Here is a 16,732-nt window from a genome sequence, read left to right on the forward strand (position 1 = left end):
CCACAACCTTGAGCGCAGCTTGTGGAAAGGCTACCAGACACGGGCAGAGTGGGTGCGGGTGGAGTGGATGCGGCAGACACTCAGTTCAAATCTGATTTTACCTCAGCGGGTTTGAATCACAGTTGAGACCTATGCTTCACGAAGGCTGTAGGGACAAAGCAGACAGAGGCGCCAAACCGAGAACCCGCGTCTCAGCTCCATCCTTCCCTGCCCCAGGCCCCCTTCATCTTGGGGACCTCCTGGTAGCAGGACCCTAGAGTCGAGCTGGCCAACCGAACAGTGCGCGGCACCCGCAACCCTGCTTGGACGGTCGCGCGGACGCAGGACCTGCTCGGGCACCGTCAGCCCTCCGCCCCGTGCCCCTATCGCCTCGTGGGCACAGCTCGCCCCCGCTCATCTGCTCCTGCGGTCCCACCGCAGTTCGGATCCACGCTCCCGCATAACAATGTGTCTCTGTCTCTGTGGGTCTCTGTCTTCCACTAACACACACACACACACACACACACACACACACACACACACACACACAACTGAGCAGAGTCCTCTCCTAAGTTTCCACCCCAGGCCCCCGGGCAGAGTTTTTCCCCTCCACGGTCGTCCCCTGTGAGCGCCCAAACCGACTTCACTTCGCCTGGCCACTGCATCTACCTGGTCCAACTTGATGTCTCCCGGTGACTAAATTTCAGTTCTTTGATCCAAAAGTTAGGGGTTGGAGGGTGAATATAATTTTTTACCTCCTTTACCTAAAACCTGCAAAGCAGACCTGAAAGAACTGGCGTCCACAGTAAGGTTTATTGCTAAGAGCCTTTCTTGTTGACACTGCTGTCAGTGTCCCCAGGCTGCTAACGAGCTCCCGCCCCGCGCTGCCCCGCCCCGCCCCGCCAGGGAGCCGCCGCTGACCGGGCACTACTGTCCTCTGCAGCCGGCTAGCAGCTAGGACGACCATGGCGACCGGCCACCGCCTCCTGCTGGAGAACGCGCGGCAAGTGGTGCTGGTGTGCGCCCGCGGCGAGCGCTTCCTGGCCGGGCCCGCGTTGCGCAGCCTGGCCGTGCTGGAGGGTGCCAGCCTGGTGGTGGGCTCGTGAGTATCGGGCACAGGCCGGGTGGGGTCCCGGAGCTAGGAGTTCTTTCCCCAACAAAACACCTGCAGAGCATCTTCCACCGCTAATCATCGATACCACCATAGCTTCTAAAGTCCTGCTTGGCTTGGAGGGTCTGCTCTACCGCTTCTAGAAGATTCTGTAGTCTTTTTCTCCCTAAAACTCAAGATATTGGCTCTCGTCTGTAATCTCAACACTCAGGACACAAAAGGAGAGGGCAGTAGTCCAAGGCCATCCTTGGCTGCGTGTAGAGTTTGCGCATGAGACCCTGTCTCAAGAAAGTAAACAAGAATTAATTAATTAATACTTTCAGATAACAGTAACATTACATCCTTCTTCTCCCGTCCCCCCTCAATAAGCACCTGTGGTCGGGTATAGCGGCTCGGCTCATGCCTTCAAAACCAGCACTCTGGAGGCAGAGGCAGGTGGTTCAAAGCCAGCCTGATTTGCAGAGTGAGTTTCACGACAGCCGAATGAGACCCTGTATCAACACACACACACACACATGCACACACACGCACGCACCCACGCACACGCACCAATTGACCTGCAAAATCTATAAAACCCTGCATTAGGGAACTAATGCTCGCATGTAGTTTAGACACCATTTTTCGTTGTTTTCTGAAACAAATAAAAATGCACAAATACCCACACCTTTTAAAGAGAAGGAATGGGTGCGTATTATTTTGATGTTTCAGGTTCCCCCCCCACACAGTAAAATCTCAAAATCCAGCTAAAAATGTTTAATGGAACAACAGCAGCAAAAACCCAACACCTTTGGAAGATGATTTCTCACTTCCTATAATAACTATGTGGTTGGATGTGTGTGTGTTGTTCAAACATAACACTGAATGACAGCCCACCTTCTCAGAAGACGGAGAGCTTGTGGTTAACGTGGATGGGACGAGAACCCTGTGATCCCAGAGTCCTCCTATACCAGCTGAGGCAGACAGAAACCTCCATCTGAGGGCTGAGCTCATTAAAACACAAAGCCCTTCTGAAGCAGTGGGCTTCAGTAGTTCGTTCTCTGCGGCCCCCTTTTGCAAACTGTTTGCCTCCGATTTCCGGTTAACGCAGCATTGTGCCAACTGGGCATGCCTCTGAGAGCGGAGTTGTGTGTTCCGGGGTCATTTAGGGATCTAGTACCACAGGGAACTGGACCGCTGATCTTAGAGAAGAAATAGCGATCTCTTCTACCCATGGTTTGCCGTTTGTCTTTACTGTAGTGACCATCTCTTTCCTAAAAACCCAGGTCAGGAGGGAAATACAGTCAACACTGACTAACATCATGGCATCCAAAAGCACACTTAAATCATTAATCATATTTTTCAGGAAAATTTCCCTAAACTTGGTACTGTTTCTTGATTTTTTTTTCCCTCCCAGGGATGGGTTTATAAAAGCTATTGGCCCTGCGGACGTTATCCAAAGACAGTTCTCCGGAGAAACTTTTGAAGAGAGAATTGACTGCTCTGGGAAATGCGTGTTACCAGGTGCTGGGGCTCTTTTTCAGAAAACTCTGGAAAGAAATGAACAGTGGTTCTAGAACAGCAAAAAGAAAGACAATTGGTTTGTCTTAAAAAAAAAAAAAAAGAACCTTAACCATAGCCTTCAAAGTGTTGAGGCTCCGAGAATTGAAGTTCTGCTTTGCCAGTGTGGTTTCCTGTTGCATGCCTGTAAAGTGGTTACAGATTCTCTTTAAGTATTTCTTGAGGCTCCTTGCACCTTCCTTAGAGTTCCTTTTCAAAGTAGCACAGTGTGTATCTTCTAGTCCTTGTTCTCAATTTTGCTCAATTAATAGTTTTGCCACCATAGCTTCAAGGTTTGTTTGGGGGTGAGCACAGTTACTGGGTAAGCGACCTGGATATCTCTGAGGGACCTTGCGGGGTGAGGAGTTACTCTCCTCTACTAGAACTTTCTAGATCGGCCACGTAGAGGGAACCTCACAAAGTCTCCAAGCGGGACGGCCACCACCAGGTGCTCAGAACACTATGACACAGTCAGGCACCGCCTAAGCATCTTCCGTTTTTCAACTTTGTTTGCAGGCTTGGTGGACGCACACACACATCCCGTGTGGGCTGGCGAAAGGGTCCATGAGTTTGCCATGAAGGTAACTGCAAAATGAATGACAGCAACCCAAGAGAACACAAACAGGATGTCCCTCCCCCCAATGATTGAATAAGTGGTCAGCCTATGCTGCATCTTCTTAATGGATGTCTTCACTTGGGTCAATGAAGAACACATATGACAACAAAACCAGACTTAGCTGAAACGACCCCAAATCTTTATATGATGTGTCGAGCTAGCAACCAGTTTCAGAAAAGGGGTGTCTGGAGGCTTTCAACTATAGACTTCTTTTTTTTTTTTTTTTTTTAAATATTTATTTATTTATTATGTATACAATATTCTGTCTGTGTGTATGCCTGCAGGCCAGAAGAGGGCACCAGACCTCATTACAGATGGTTGTGAGCCACCATGTGGTTGCTGGGAATTGAACTCAGGACCTTTGGAAGAGCAGGCAATGCTCTTAACCTCTGAGCCATCTCTCCAGCCCTATAGACTTCTTTTTTAAAGAATAGAATTTAGCAACTTGGTGGGTGATGCCCCCCCTTCCTGTATTCTAAATCGTTATCCGTAATTTTGAACAAGTTCGAAGAAATAGTTTGAAAATCACTGTTGACTGCAGATGAACTTGGGAGAATATATTTCTAACCGAAAATAAAATGTCTTACATTATTCTCTTTTTTTTTCTCTCAGAAGAAAAAAAAAAAAATGAGACTTGCGAAGGTCACACAATGTAGTCGTATCAGTTACAGGAACCACAGCTGGCTCCTAAATGGAGCCATTATCACATTGCTAAGGGGGGGAAAACGTGCAGCCTAGCAGTAACAAATTGTTTTGGAAATCAGGAAAATTCTTTTCTTCAGCCATCCTGTGCCTTCCTCAACAAGTTGGAGCTGCTTTTAAGGCAATTTTATTATTGCACTGAATTCCAGAGCTAGAAGGCACCTTAGAGGTTGTGTTTCAAATACTGTTACTATAGGACGATGGAGAAACCGGTCTGGGGAGGGAGGGGGGAGACTAGCGGAAGATGGGGGGGGGCAGGCGCATGCTTTGCGTGGCTCACCCTTCTTACTGTCCAGATAACCAGTGGAGCTTCTTTATTTGCTGGAGTGACAGAACTTGGGCTCCAAACTCTGCCCAAATGATATGCAGTCTGCCCTTGGTCTTGGCTAGCAGAAAGCTGAAATAACCCCCTAAGCTTTGTTTGCTCAACCATGCTGAGGAGTGGAGACTGAGTTGGGCTTGCCTGGTTACGCACTGGGGTCAGTTTCGCTGTGAAAACACGCAAATACTCCTGCATCTGAATGTCAATTAGTTGTTACTGCCTTCAGCTGCTCATTTGCCCAACCGCCACCTCGCCCATCTCCATCTCTCAAGTACTCTTTGGGACTCCCTTCTGCACCCCTGGGGGGTGTCTTTAAGGACTAAGTGCCCCTCTTTCTGCTGTGGCTGTTAGTATCTGTACTCTACTGCTTCGTAAACTAACGGACTGATTGAAATTGGGTCTGGTGTAGCCCAGGCTGACCTGTAACTCCCTATATAGCTGAAGTAGGCTTTGCACCTCTAATCCCCCTGCCTCCACTTCCTGGGGCGGGCTGGCATTACTGACCTGCACCATACCTAGTTGCTTTTTAACCATCTTGTAAAATTGGTTTTACTTTATTTTTATTTTTAAGCGTGTGTGTGTGTGTGTGTGTGTGTGTGTGTGTGTATGTATGTATCTGCGCCCGCGTGTGATTCCCCGGAGCTGGAGTTCCAGGTGATTGTGAGCTGCCACGTGGATGCTGGAAGTGAACCCTAGTCCTCTGCAACAGCAGCCCCCGTTCTTTACCGTCGAACCCCGTAATCGTCTTCTAACATCACCCCCGGAGGTAGGTTCTGCAGACCGACTTGTAACCTCCCTGAGGGAGTCATGCCTTCAGTTGGCAGGAGCCACGTACATGGACATTCACCAGGCCGGAGGAGGGATCAACTTCACTGTGGAGCACACTCGCCAGGCCTCGGAGGAGGAACTCTTCGGCTCCTTCCGGCAGCGGCTGCAGTGCATGATGAGGGCCGGCACCACGCTGGTGGAGTGCAAGAGCGGATACGGCCTCAACCTGGAGACGGAGCTCAAGATGCTGCGCGTAATCGAGCGCGCCCGGCGGGAGCTGCCCCTGGGCATCTCTGCCACTTACTGCGGGGCTCACTCAGTTCCCAAGTAATCTCAGCGGCGGCGGGAGTGGGGGCGGGGTGAGGTGGCGCAGCTGTCACTCAGGCCAGACTGTCCGGAGAAGCTTCTGGAAAGATGCCCTGCTTCTAAAGGCCGGTCGTGGTGCCCAGGTGGTTTAAGGAAGGGGTTTCCAGTTTTCCTAGTCCTTTAAGGTTGAAAACGGAGGAAGCGCTTCAAGACTTCTTTTCTTTAGAATAAGAATGGTCCCTTGCGAGTCCTTTCAAATTAGTTACTAATTCAAATAATTTCTCAGGATAATCAATTAGCTTAAACCACTGTAAAAATCACTAGTTATTTCCTCTAGAAGATCAAAATGTGTGTCTAAGTGTCTGCAGAAGGGCTTTTGTTAATCTGTTTGCTCACTAGCAAATATTTTTGTTATATTAACATTTTTTTTAAAACCTCTGCCTTTATCTAAAGAATCTCTGCTCCTTGGCTTTATGAAGATCTCTCTTTCTCTCTCTTCCTCTCTCTCTCTCTCTCTCTCTCTCTCTCTCTCTCTCTCTCTCTCTCTCTGATGGCCTAGCTGTGCAGTTCCGTTCTGTCCCGGAACTTCTAGACAGGAAGGTTCACGGCCCAGATCTGAAAGGTCGGCATGGTTGTCTCTAAATTCTTTTCGGCTTAATGACTGACCCCCCCTCATAGACTTACGTTCCAAACAATATCTAAACTTAAGTCATTTCAATTAATTTTATTTTTTTACTTTAATGAACTTCAACATGTATTTTATTTGGTTATATAAAACTATGTATATTTATCATATCCAAGATGCTGTTTAGAAATGCACGTGCATTTTGAAGTGGCTTGAATCACACAAACTAACACGCATGACACCACTTACCAGTTTTGTGGGGGAAAGGCTTCAAATCTGTCTTGGAGTAGTTTAAAAGAACACAGTATAATGCGCATTGCTATGACACCCTGTTGTATGGGAATGCAATTGTTCATGCTGATAGTCCCTTACGCTCTTCAGTCAGAGGAACAAAAAAAAAAATGAACACTAAAGTTTTGTATTAAAAGAACACCCCAGGCATGCCGGTGCATGACCTTAATCCCAGCTCTCAGAGGGCAGAAAGTGATTGACCTCTGTGAGTTGGAGGCTAACCTGGTCTACACAGAAAGTTCCAAGTCAGCCAGGACTACATAGTGAAATCCTGTCCCCCCCTCCAAAAAAAAAAAAAAAGAAAAAAAAAGAAAGAAAGAAAGAAAAGAAAAGAAAAGAAAAATAAAGTAATACAACTGATTATGTCGGGAAGAAATATAAATATTTAATATTTCCAGTTATCTTTGTTTTGAGCTTTTAGCATTTCTATTTTTGAAATTACTAAAGTTTGAACTGAGACTTTTGAAAGAGCCTGTCTTCGGGTGTTGTGGACGATTTCAAGTAGAGTATAAAGCGTGGGACAGTCTGCTTTTTAAATACTTTTTAAGAATTGAAACTTGAGTTTAAGTGCAGCTTGCCTGCTAGCTAGCTAAGTGATTTTTAAGGGCGTTTCTTAACCCTTCCAAACATGAACAACACAATAGAGAATTATACACACCCTGCTCTGTGCCACTGGTGTGAGACCCAGCAGTAGCTTGTGTAAATACCCTGCTTGTTCACCTCCGCTGGTTCACCTACGTGCTTTGCTGAGAGCCGCCATGCCTAACACGGGGCTGGAGTTTTAGGGAAACCATCTCTAGCTGCCCATGAGCCTCTGAAGCCTGCATCTCAATTCCCAATGATTCACCCTCATGCGCAGATGAAAGCCAAACCATGTGTCTAACGTTCTGGAGCAGGAAGGGGTTGGGACACTCCATGTCTGGCTGATTTCAAATGCTCTGTCTGCCCCCTGCTCATTGCTAACAACTCCCAAGGTTTACAAAGTGTTTCTTCTCCTTGCTCCACCCCTTTCACAAGGCAAGATGCTTGGGTAAAGGCGATAGGAAAACTTGTGAATAGAGAAGAAAAAGGAAGAACCATAGCAGGGATTCAGGGTGGCCTCTAAGTATCCTTGATGGAGAAATTCAGCTTTGTAGCTCGCTGGAGGCCTGCTGGCATCCCCAAAGGTCACACAGCCTAGTCCTTCAGATGGAAGTCTCATCACCACCCCAACTGTGTGAGCATGCACAATTGCCAAATGCTCTGGCTTCTTTTCTGGACTTTTTCCTCTTCCTTCCTGAAGCTTAAGTTCACTTGCCTTTACTGCTTATTATCCCTCCTTTATTAAACTATATATAGTCTTTAATGTGTCTCTAATACACGTAATACGTAGATTATTAAGCAATGCATTGCATATCACAGATGTTAAAGAATGCATATGTCACACGTATAAAGACTATGCCTGTGCTTATCCCATTTTCTTCCACTAGAGGGAAAACTGCCATTGAGGCCACTGATGACATCATCCATAACCACCTGCCAAGGCTGAAGGACCTCGGCAGAAACGGGGACCTACACCTTGACAACATAGACGTGTTCTGTGAGAAGGGGGTCTTTGATCTGGATACCACCCGAAGGATTCTTGAAGGTGGAAAAAAGATGGGGTTACAGATCAACTTCCACGGGGATGAACTCCACCCGATGAAGGCTGCGGAGGTATGACTGACAGTCAGCTCTTTTCCCGCACACCTGGAAAAGGAGTGATTCATGGGGGTGGAGCGATGGCTCAGAGGTTAGAAGCACTGGTTGTTCTTCCAGAGGTCCTGAGTTCAATTCCTAGCACCCACATGGTGGTTCACAGCCATTTATAATAAGATCTGGTGCCCTATTCTGGCCTGCAGGCAGAGTATTGTATACATAACAAATACATGTTTAAAAAATTACTTATTGGAGCCAGGCAGTGGTGGCACACAACTTTAATCCCAGCAGTTTACAGAGCTAGTTCCAGGACAGCTAGGGCTGTTACACAGAGAAACCCTGTCTGAAACAACAAAAGTCCTGTGAAAAAGAAAAAAAGGGGGAAGGAAGGAAGGAAGAAAGAAAGAAAGAAAGAAAGGAAAGAATGAAGGAAGGACAAACAGGGGTCAGTGCCTGAGAAACAATACTTGAGGTTGTCTTCTGACCTCCACACATACACACTCATACGCACACACACATACACAGAGACACATACATGCACATTTATGCACACTCCCAGCAGATACACACAGAGACACTCACACACATACATGCACACACAGACACTCACACAGAGACATGCACACAAGACATAGACACACATACAGAGACATCAGGACACATCCAGACACACATACATCCACAGGCACACTTTCACACATAGACATACACACATGGAAGGATCCACACAGGCACATGCACATTCATTTCTATACACAGGCTGAGACACACACACCTTATTTCTGCTTGCCTATCGTTCTCTGTGGCGGCTGTTGCTCTGTGCCTGCTAAGCAGGGGCCTGAGCGCTGTGCTACCCCTAGCCTGATTATTTCCTTTATTATCTCCTATGACTTTTATTATAGTTACAGTGGAGAGAAGCATCCCTGTGATCTCCTTTGCTCAATCTAAGGCATGTTGTGATCGGCACACGAATTAGCTACTTCTCTTTCGCTGTGACAAACTCCCAGCCGAAGTAGCTTTAGAGGGAAGGGCTCATGGTTTGGGGACACAGTCTGTTGTGGTGAAGACGTGGCAGTCACGGTCAGGAGGCGGAGGAATGCTGGGACTCCACTTGCTTTTTCCCTTTATTCAATCCGAGACCCCATTCTGTGGGGTCGTGTCACCCACATTCAGGGAGAGGCTTTACCCCTCAGGTGAACCTCACTGGAAATGCTGTCACAGACACACACAGAGTTTTTGTCTCCAACGTGATTTTAAATCTGGTCAACTGTGCTGGTTAGTTTAGTTTAGTTTAGTTTTGTCAATCTGATACAAGCTAGAGTCCTCTGAAAGTAGGGAACCCCAGTTGAGAAAATGCCTCCGTAAGAGCCCACTGTAGAGCGTTTCCTTAAATAGTGATTGATGGGGGAGAGCCCAGCTCACTGCATTACCCTCCTTGGACTGGTAGTCCAGGGTTCTATAAGAGAGCAGGCTAAGCAAATCTTGATGAGCAAGCCAGTGAGCAGCACCCCTCCATGGCCTCGGCTTCAGCTCCTGCTTCCAGGTTCCTGCCCTGTTCGAGTTCCTGTGCTGACTTCCTTTGATGATGAACAGTGATGTGGAAGTGTAATCCAAATTGCTCACCCCTCTGTTAACTTTGACCATGGTGCTTCATCACCATAGTAATCCCAAGTAAGACGAGGCGTAGAGCGTTGCTCTTAGTATGGATTGTGGCCTCTGGACATGGGTACCAGGACTGAACCCTTCTTATCTCTCTGCTTTTCTCTCTTGCATCTTTTCACCTCCTCCGCCTCTCTGTCGTGAACCAGCCACAACAGACTACTTTTAACATCCTCTGCTTTGAACACGCTGTTTCTCTACTTTGGATAATTCACACTCTCATCCACATTTCTCCTTGGCTGCTACTTCTCTGGAACCCCATCCCAAATCCCCTTAATGTTAGATGGTGGCTTCACCCTGTTTTTCCCCACTAACTAAGCTTGCACCCGGCACTTGGAGCTCCCTGTCCCTGGAGGTCAGTACAGGGCCTGGGGTACAGATGTATAATGTTTGCATGTAAGTGTTTGCTGAGTTTGTGGAATGACTGTGATCTGTGTGGTCAGTGAGTTCCTATTGGCCAGAGAGAGCAGCAAGCAGGTAAAACTGAGAGAACCCAATACCAGTAATAAGCAGATCAGATTCAGAAAGCAAGGGTGATTCCAGAGTCAGAGAAAAGCACTCTTTAAGGCGTGGGGGTTTCCTGTGCACCGCTGGATCTCCCAGATCCTCGGCCCAGATGTCTTCAGACTGGAGCCTGCGGCTGATACAGGCATCAGCACCTCCCTCTGGTTAGGACATGAGGGCCTCCCACAGCTACCGTGTGACAGCAAACATGCCAGTCCTCGCTTGGGGCTGTGTGTACGTGTGAAACTCATCCAGCCAGGAATAAAGTATACCGCGGACTCGCTGTAGTTTGCCTAGTGGCCATTCCTGAATCGTTTCTGGCAATCAAGTTCCAACATTTCTTCCGGAGAAAAACCTGCTTTCAAGTTGATAGCCTCGAATTATTTAACGTTTTTGGTTCTTTTTTTTTTTTTTTTTTTAACTGAACTTTCCCCCCAGAGTGGATGGCATTCCAAAACAGCCATGTTTGTTGTGGCGTGAATACCAGAATAATTAGATCTTTATGACAGGTATGAGTCCCAGTTTTTATTCGGATTCCTGAGAATGACAAAATTAAGATTCAGAAAATATCCATTGTCTTTAAGATTTGTTTTTCATGTGTTTGCTTTTTTCTTTTTTCTTTTTTTTTAAAAAAAAAAAACAAAACAGAAAAAAACAAAACAAAACAACAACAACAAAGATCTCTCTATTGTTTTGACTGACCGGGAACTCACTATGTAGCCAGCCGAGGCTAGCAACTCTCCTGCCTCACTCTTCCCAGTGCTTGGATCACAGATGTGAGCCACCATACCCCGCTTGAGAACTAGTTATTACCAATTTGCTAATTTTCAAATGGTGGTCTGTGGCAGACCTAATATCTATTTGGGGACCTGTGCTCATCGGAAATGATTGACAAGAATCTTCACAAAGCAGGGGAAGTAGGGTCATGTGTGGAACGGTTGTATGTTAAACCTTCCCCGTCTGCCCATTCTGCCTAGCTTGGGGCTGAACTGGGAGCACAGGCGATCAGTCACCTGGAGGAAGTAAGCGATGAAGGCATTGCTGCCATGGCTGCTGTTAAGTGTTCTGCTGTCCTTCTGCCCACCACGGCCTACATGCTGAGGTAAGGAACTTTCTCACTCTGACATGTTGCCTTCAAGCACGGGTTGTGAGGATGGAGACCCCAGGGGCGCCTAGGTGTTGCTGCCTAAGAACTCGCGAGAACTCGCGAGAACGCTGATGCAGAAACTCGGATGCCAAGGGATGCGGCAGTCGTGGTCATCCTAAAGGTGCAAACAACAGACGAATCTGGAAAACGGGTGGTGCTAATGCTCTCCTCCCCTCCACCACTTACCCTGGAGCTTTCTTTCCTCTTCTAGAACAGGAAATGTTCCCTTTGTTCTTGCAAAAGCTCCAAGCTGGAGACAGACACCTTTTCCCTCTTCCCTTAGGTTGAAGCAGCCTCGAGCCAGGAAGATGCTCGATGAGGGAGTCATAGTTGCCCTGGGCAGTGATTTCAACCCCAATGCCTACTGCTTTTCAATGGTAATTACTTCTCAGATATTTTATTTTCTGAACAGAGTAAAATGGTGGAAAACATAAATGTTTAAAATTTTCATTCATTGTGACAATGTATTTAAAAATCTAAAATGATTTTTCTGAGAAGGAAGAGAAAAAGGGTACAGGCAGTAATTTAATTGAATTTTTCTGCCCACACGAATACACCCAGAACTGAAGAGATAAATCTCAATTTAAATTGTCTTCTGATTCAGCTTTAGGCTAAGGTTTGTAATAAGACATTTTCCTTCTCTGGGCATAACAGAGACAGTGAGGCTTTAGTGGGTGAGGGTGGAGGCAAACACAACAAAGGTTCCTGAAAACTTGTAATATTAAATATACAGTATTATTCAATAATAACGTTTAAGAATCTTATGTATAAAATTGCATTTCCCATAGCAACTGAACTATATATGATATATATTACTTATATGTGTATAATATATTACATAATATATACATATATGTGTATATATTTATTTATCTTTATATATTTGTATATATACACATACATACATACTTTTTGGGGGAGGGGGAGTAGAAGCAAACCTGGGCCTTTTGTATACTGCGCACAAACTCTATCTGAACTATACCGGACACACATTTCATCGTCTTTGCTTGTATGGTGTGGAGAAGCATCCTGACTTGTAATGACTGCTCCTCCAATGCCTTCTCTTCTTGCCTTAGCCGATGGTCATGCACCTGGCCTGTGTGAACATGAGAATGTCCATGCCCGAGGCCTTGGCCGCTGCCACCATCAATGCAGCTTACGCGCTGGGGAAGTCTCACACACACGGATCTTTGGAAGTTGGCAAGCAGGGGGATGTCATCATCATCAATGCATCCAGGTGAGGGCCCCCCCCCAAGCTAGTACCCTCCGCAGCAACTAGTCTTATTTGACGTACGTGTGGGCAAGTGTTAGGACCCTTTCCGCTTGTTATTAGTAAGTGTCAGGTAGACGGCAGACTGCCCAGCCCCCTCTGTCTTTACCCCTTGCCAAGCAGAAGCCCCCCAACTTGAGGTCCACACATAGCAAAGCAAGTCTACAAGTCTTCAGATCTCTCCAGGTGCCTTGTATCTTTCTTGGGCCTCCAATTGCTGCTCTGTCCGTGGACTTCAGACTTGCCCCTGAGTCTGTGTGTTTGCCTCCTGACCTTTCGCTCACTCTCTGCTCTGCTTACCACTCTGGCTCTGACTTACTCTTCCTCTGACTCATGGAATCAAATAGCTCTCAACCTCATTGCCTCCACTAGGCTGTTCTGTTCCTGAGTTCTTAGGCCTATGACCTGGGCCGCCAAGGCTACACGTTGGGTCCTAGTGTCTAAATCTGGATGCTGGCAATGTCATGCCTCTTGTACTCCTGTGAGCTTATCACAGGCCTCAGGGCCCCATGTTCTACAGAGGACAGCAGCTCCATATTGTCACGCCTGGAAGATCCGTCTCCTTCCATCAAAGATAAAGTACACGAGCCACCCATGAATCAGTTTTGGAAAGTTCAGGAGCGGGAGAACTGGCTCAGTTCATATCAAACCCTTGCTGTCTGAATATGAGGGCCTGAAGTTTTTAGCCCCAGTGCCCACAATAAAAGCCAGGCTTGGCACGGTGGGCCTGTGTGCTCAGCCCTGGGGAAACTGAGGCAGGGGCTTGCTGAGCAGACAGTCTAGTCAAACTGAGGGACTCCAGGTTCAGTGACAGACCTACCTCAAAAAGCAAGTCAGGGGGCTGGAGAGATGGCTTAGAGGTTAAGAGCACTGACTGCTCTTCCAGAGGTCCTGAGTTCAATTCCCAGCAACCATATGGTGGCTCACAACCATCTATGAGATCTGGTGCCCTCTTCTGGTATGCAGGCATATGTGTGGACAGAACATTGTATACATAATAAATAAATAAATTTAAAAAAAAAAAAAGCAAGTCAGGCAGTGATTCAAACACACAGCCGATATGGCCTATTGGCCTCCATGTGGACTCTCACGGATGAGCAGGCATAGCCCATGTGCATGTACTCATACATGTGAATGCACACACACACACTGCCTGCCAGTGCTCAGCTCTCTCATTTTCATCCAGTACAGGACATGGACATACACAGGTACACAGGTACACAGACACACACACACACACACACACACACACACACACACACACACAGAGAGAGAGAGAGAGAGAGAGAGAGAATTCACTTTAAATTAACTGACACACTGGTGCTTTTGATTTGCACGCGCTGAAGCAACTGTTTGCTTTCTTTCTAGATGGGAGCATTTGATTTACCAGTTCGGAGGCCACCATGAATTAATTGACTATGTTATAGCTAAAGGAAAAGTCATCTATAAAAAGTGACAGATCTGGACCAATGAGATAGCTCAGTGGATAAAGTTTCCTGTCACCAAGCCTGATGACCGGAGTTCGATCCCTGGGGCTCACATGGTAGGAGGAGAGAACACCTAAGAGTTACTCTCTGACCTCCAGAAGCTCACTGTGGTGTGTACCCGACTCCTCCGCTCCCCACAACGCTGCCACATAAATAAATGTAGTAAGATAAGAATGTATTTTAATAATGATAGGTCTGGAAGGAAAGAGAAGACACGTTCTCTGTATCAGTTAAATCCACCTAAGTTACAGCACTTCCGTAGCTTGCCAGAACCACGTCACGTCAACCTGATCGTGTGTCGTGCCCTACTGTGAGCTTGAAAACTGGGGTTAGCTTATTTGACCTGAACGTGTGTGCTTGGATGTGTAAACAGGCAAACCTATTGGGATGCAATGTAGAGTTGTTTCTCAAAGGCTGGCTACAGATATTCTGGAGTAAGTATGATGAGATAGCTCTGCTCCTCTGTGGAGAAACACACTTGTCCTGAGAGTTCTCTTTTGTTTATGCAAGTGATCTGTCCCATGAGGCCAAAGGGACCATTTCCTCCAAAGCAAACAGAATCTTCTCCCTCCACAGTTTGTCTTTTGAGATGCTTTCTAGTTGGTGAGGGATTTCTAGGGCAGAAGTGGCCTTCCGTTTTTAATATCTTGTCAGCCTTTGGAATGAAGCTTCAGCACAGAGTTCAAGATTTGATATCTTGCATAGACAATGAAAAATCTCCTATATGAATGCATTTTGATTAACACCAATGAGGTAGCTTAAAAATATTCTTTCTGTTAAAGCTTTTTCATATCACAAAGCCATGGAAAAGGTTTTCTTGTATAAATATTGCCACCATTGCTCCTGACAGCCCCGGAAGTAGTACAGCAGCGTTGTCTACAGCGTGTTTGGATTTCAAAGAACAAATCACAAAATCATTTGCAGAGGGAATGATTATTTGTGTAAACTGGAATTTCTCACACCACGTAGGCTTACTTGAAAACCCATAAAACTGTTTCCGTGATCTTTGCAATTGTAACATTATCGAACACTGTGCGATCTACAAAGTAGTGATTTCACAAATAAACACTAGTTGCCAAATCATCGTCAAATTTGGAGCCTGAATTAATGAGGTGCACCATTCTGTATAAGCGAAGACACCGCATTAGCCAGAGTTTGCTGCTGTAGGAATATATTTGGGGCACGCTATGGGTGGAGTGAAGAGGCTTAGTTAGCTCACAATTGTGCCTTCTGTTCAAGCTCCAAATCGTGGGGCACGAGCTCGGGAGAGCACCCACCCCCACCCCTGGCGCTGGGTCAACTCAGGGCAGATTGCAGTGGGGGGAGGGCGTGGTGGATGAGAAAGCAACCACACCTGCTCCCCCCTCCAGAAGACAGAGAGACTAGGTGGGGTCAAATCTAGGCTTTGATAACAAAACCTCTAAACAACCATCTACAGTCCCACGAGAAATGCCTCAGCGCCCCCCTCCTCGACTATTTTGTCTTGTTTTGTAGCCCTGGCTGTCCCAGAACTCTCTCTCTCTTTAACCAGGCTGGCCTAGAACACAGAGATCCACCTGCCTCTTACTTCCCAAATGATGGCATTAGAGGCACGCACCGCCACCTGCTGTCTTTGGCGCTTTCATAGACAACCCCCACCACCTGTGAGCCAGAGGGATGATAGACACCTGAAATGCTCACACTGGGGAGTGGAGGCAGGAGGATTCTGAGCTCCAGACTTGTAGCCTGGGCTACATAGTGAGACTCTGTCGCAAACACAAACAGAACAAAACAAACGCAGAAAGGAGAAATAAAATGAACCTAAAGGTTTTCGGGTCATCTCACTTCAAGTCAGCTTCACCTTTTGCCTACCAAGAAGTTTTAGCCTTTGGGAGGCAGTAGCACCCTTCTGAGAAGAGAATGTGTGGGCTGGGTGCTGTGCAGGACAGATGAGCTAATAGATGTAAAAGGAGCTGCGTTCCCGCCGGGATCCCTGGCTAGTTTACACCCAAAATAACTACACGGAAACTGTATTCTTTTAAACACTGCCAGGCCCATTAGCTCTAGCCTCTTATTGGTTAATTCTTACATATTGATTCAACCCATTTCTAATAATCTGTATGTCACCACGAGGTGGTGACTTACCGGGAAAGATTCAGCATGTCTGACCTGGCGGCTGGTTCCATGGCGTCTTGACTCACGTCTCTTCTTCCCAGCATTCTATTTGATCTACTCCACCTATCTAATTCCTACCCTATCAAAAAGCCAAGGCAGTTTCTTTATTAACCAATGAAAGTAACATATAGACAGATGACCCTCCTACATCAAATAGCTCTGAAAAGACACACGCGCGCGCGCGCACACACACACACATACACATTCACGCACACATGCACGCATGAGGCTTTGATCACCATGAGTTCTTTCATCTACCTGGAAAATGTAGAGGTTGCTCCCTTTCTATCTGAAGTTCTAAGTCTAAGCTGGGCATTGCCTTCAGGGAATTTGTGATCCTGCTAGGGCTAAGACGAACATTAGAAAGTAAAACCTTAAAAGCTTCCTCCCTTAAAAAAATAAGCCTTGGACTGGAGAGATGGCTCAGTGGTTAAGAACACTGCCTGCTCTTCTAAAGGTCCTGAGTTCAATTCCCAGCAACCACTTGGTGGCTCACAACCATCTGTTATGAGATCTGGTGCCCTCTTCTGGCCTGAAGGCATGCTTGCAGTCAGAATACTGTGTACACAATAAGTAAA

At 46.6% G+C, this 16,732-nt stretch overlaps 1 protein-coding gene across 1 annotated transcript; it reads left to right on the forward strand.

Moving 5' to 3' along the window:
- The first annotated feature begins 917 nt into the window (after window positions 1-917).
- Amdhd1 (amidohydrolase domain containing 1) lies at window positions 918-15,091 on the forward strand. Its single transcript, XM_048418144.3, has 9 exons — window positions 918-1,081; window positions 2,484-2,590; window positions 3,143-3,207; window positions 5,084-5,361; window positions 7,726-7,951; window positions 11,074-11,198; window positions 11,527-11,620; window positions 12,320-12,480; window positions 13,882-15,091. The coding sequence occupies exons 1-9, from the start codon at window positions 945-947 to the stop codon at window positions 13,967-13,969; spliced, it is 1,281 nt and encodes a 426-aa protein (XP_048274101.3). The 5' UTR covers window positions 918-944; the 3' UTR covers window positions 13,970-15,091.
- Window positions 15,092-16,732: the final 1,641 nt, after the last annotated feature.

This window comes from Myodes glareolus, chromosome 26 (assembly GCF_982192425.1).
Source record: "Myodes glareolus chromosome 26, mMyoGla1.1, whole genome shotgun sequence".
Classification (NCBI taxonomy): Eukaryota; Metazoa; Chordata; class Mammalia; order Rodentia; family Cricetidae; genus Myodes; species Myodes glareolus.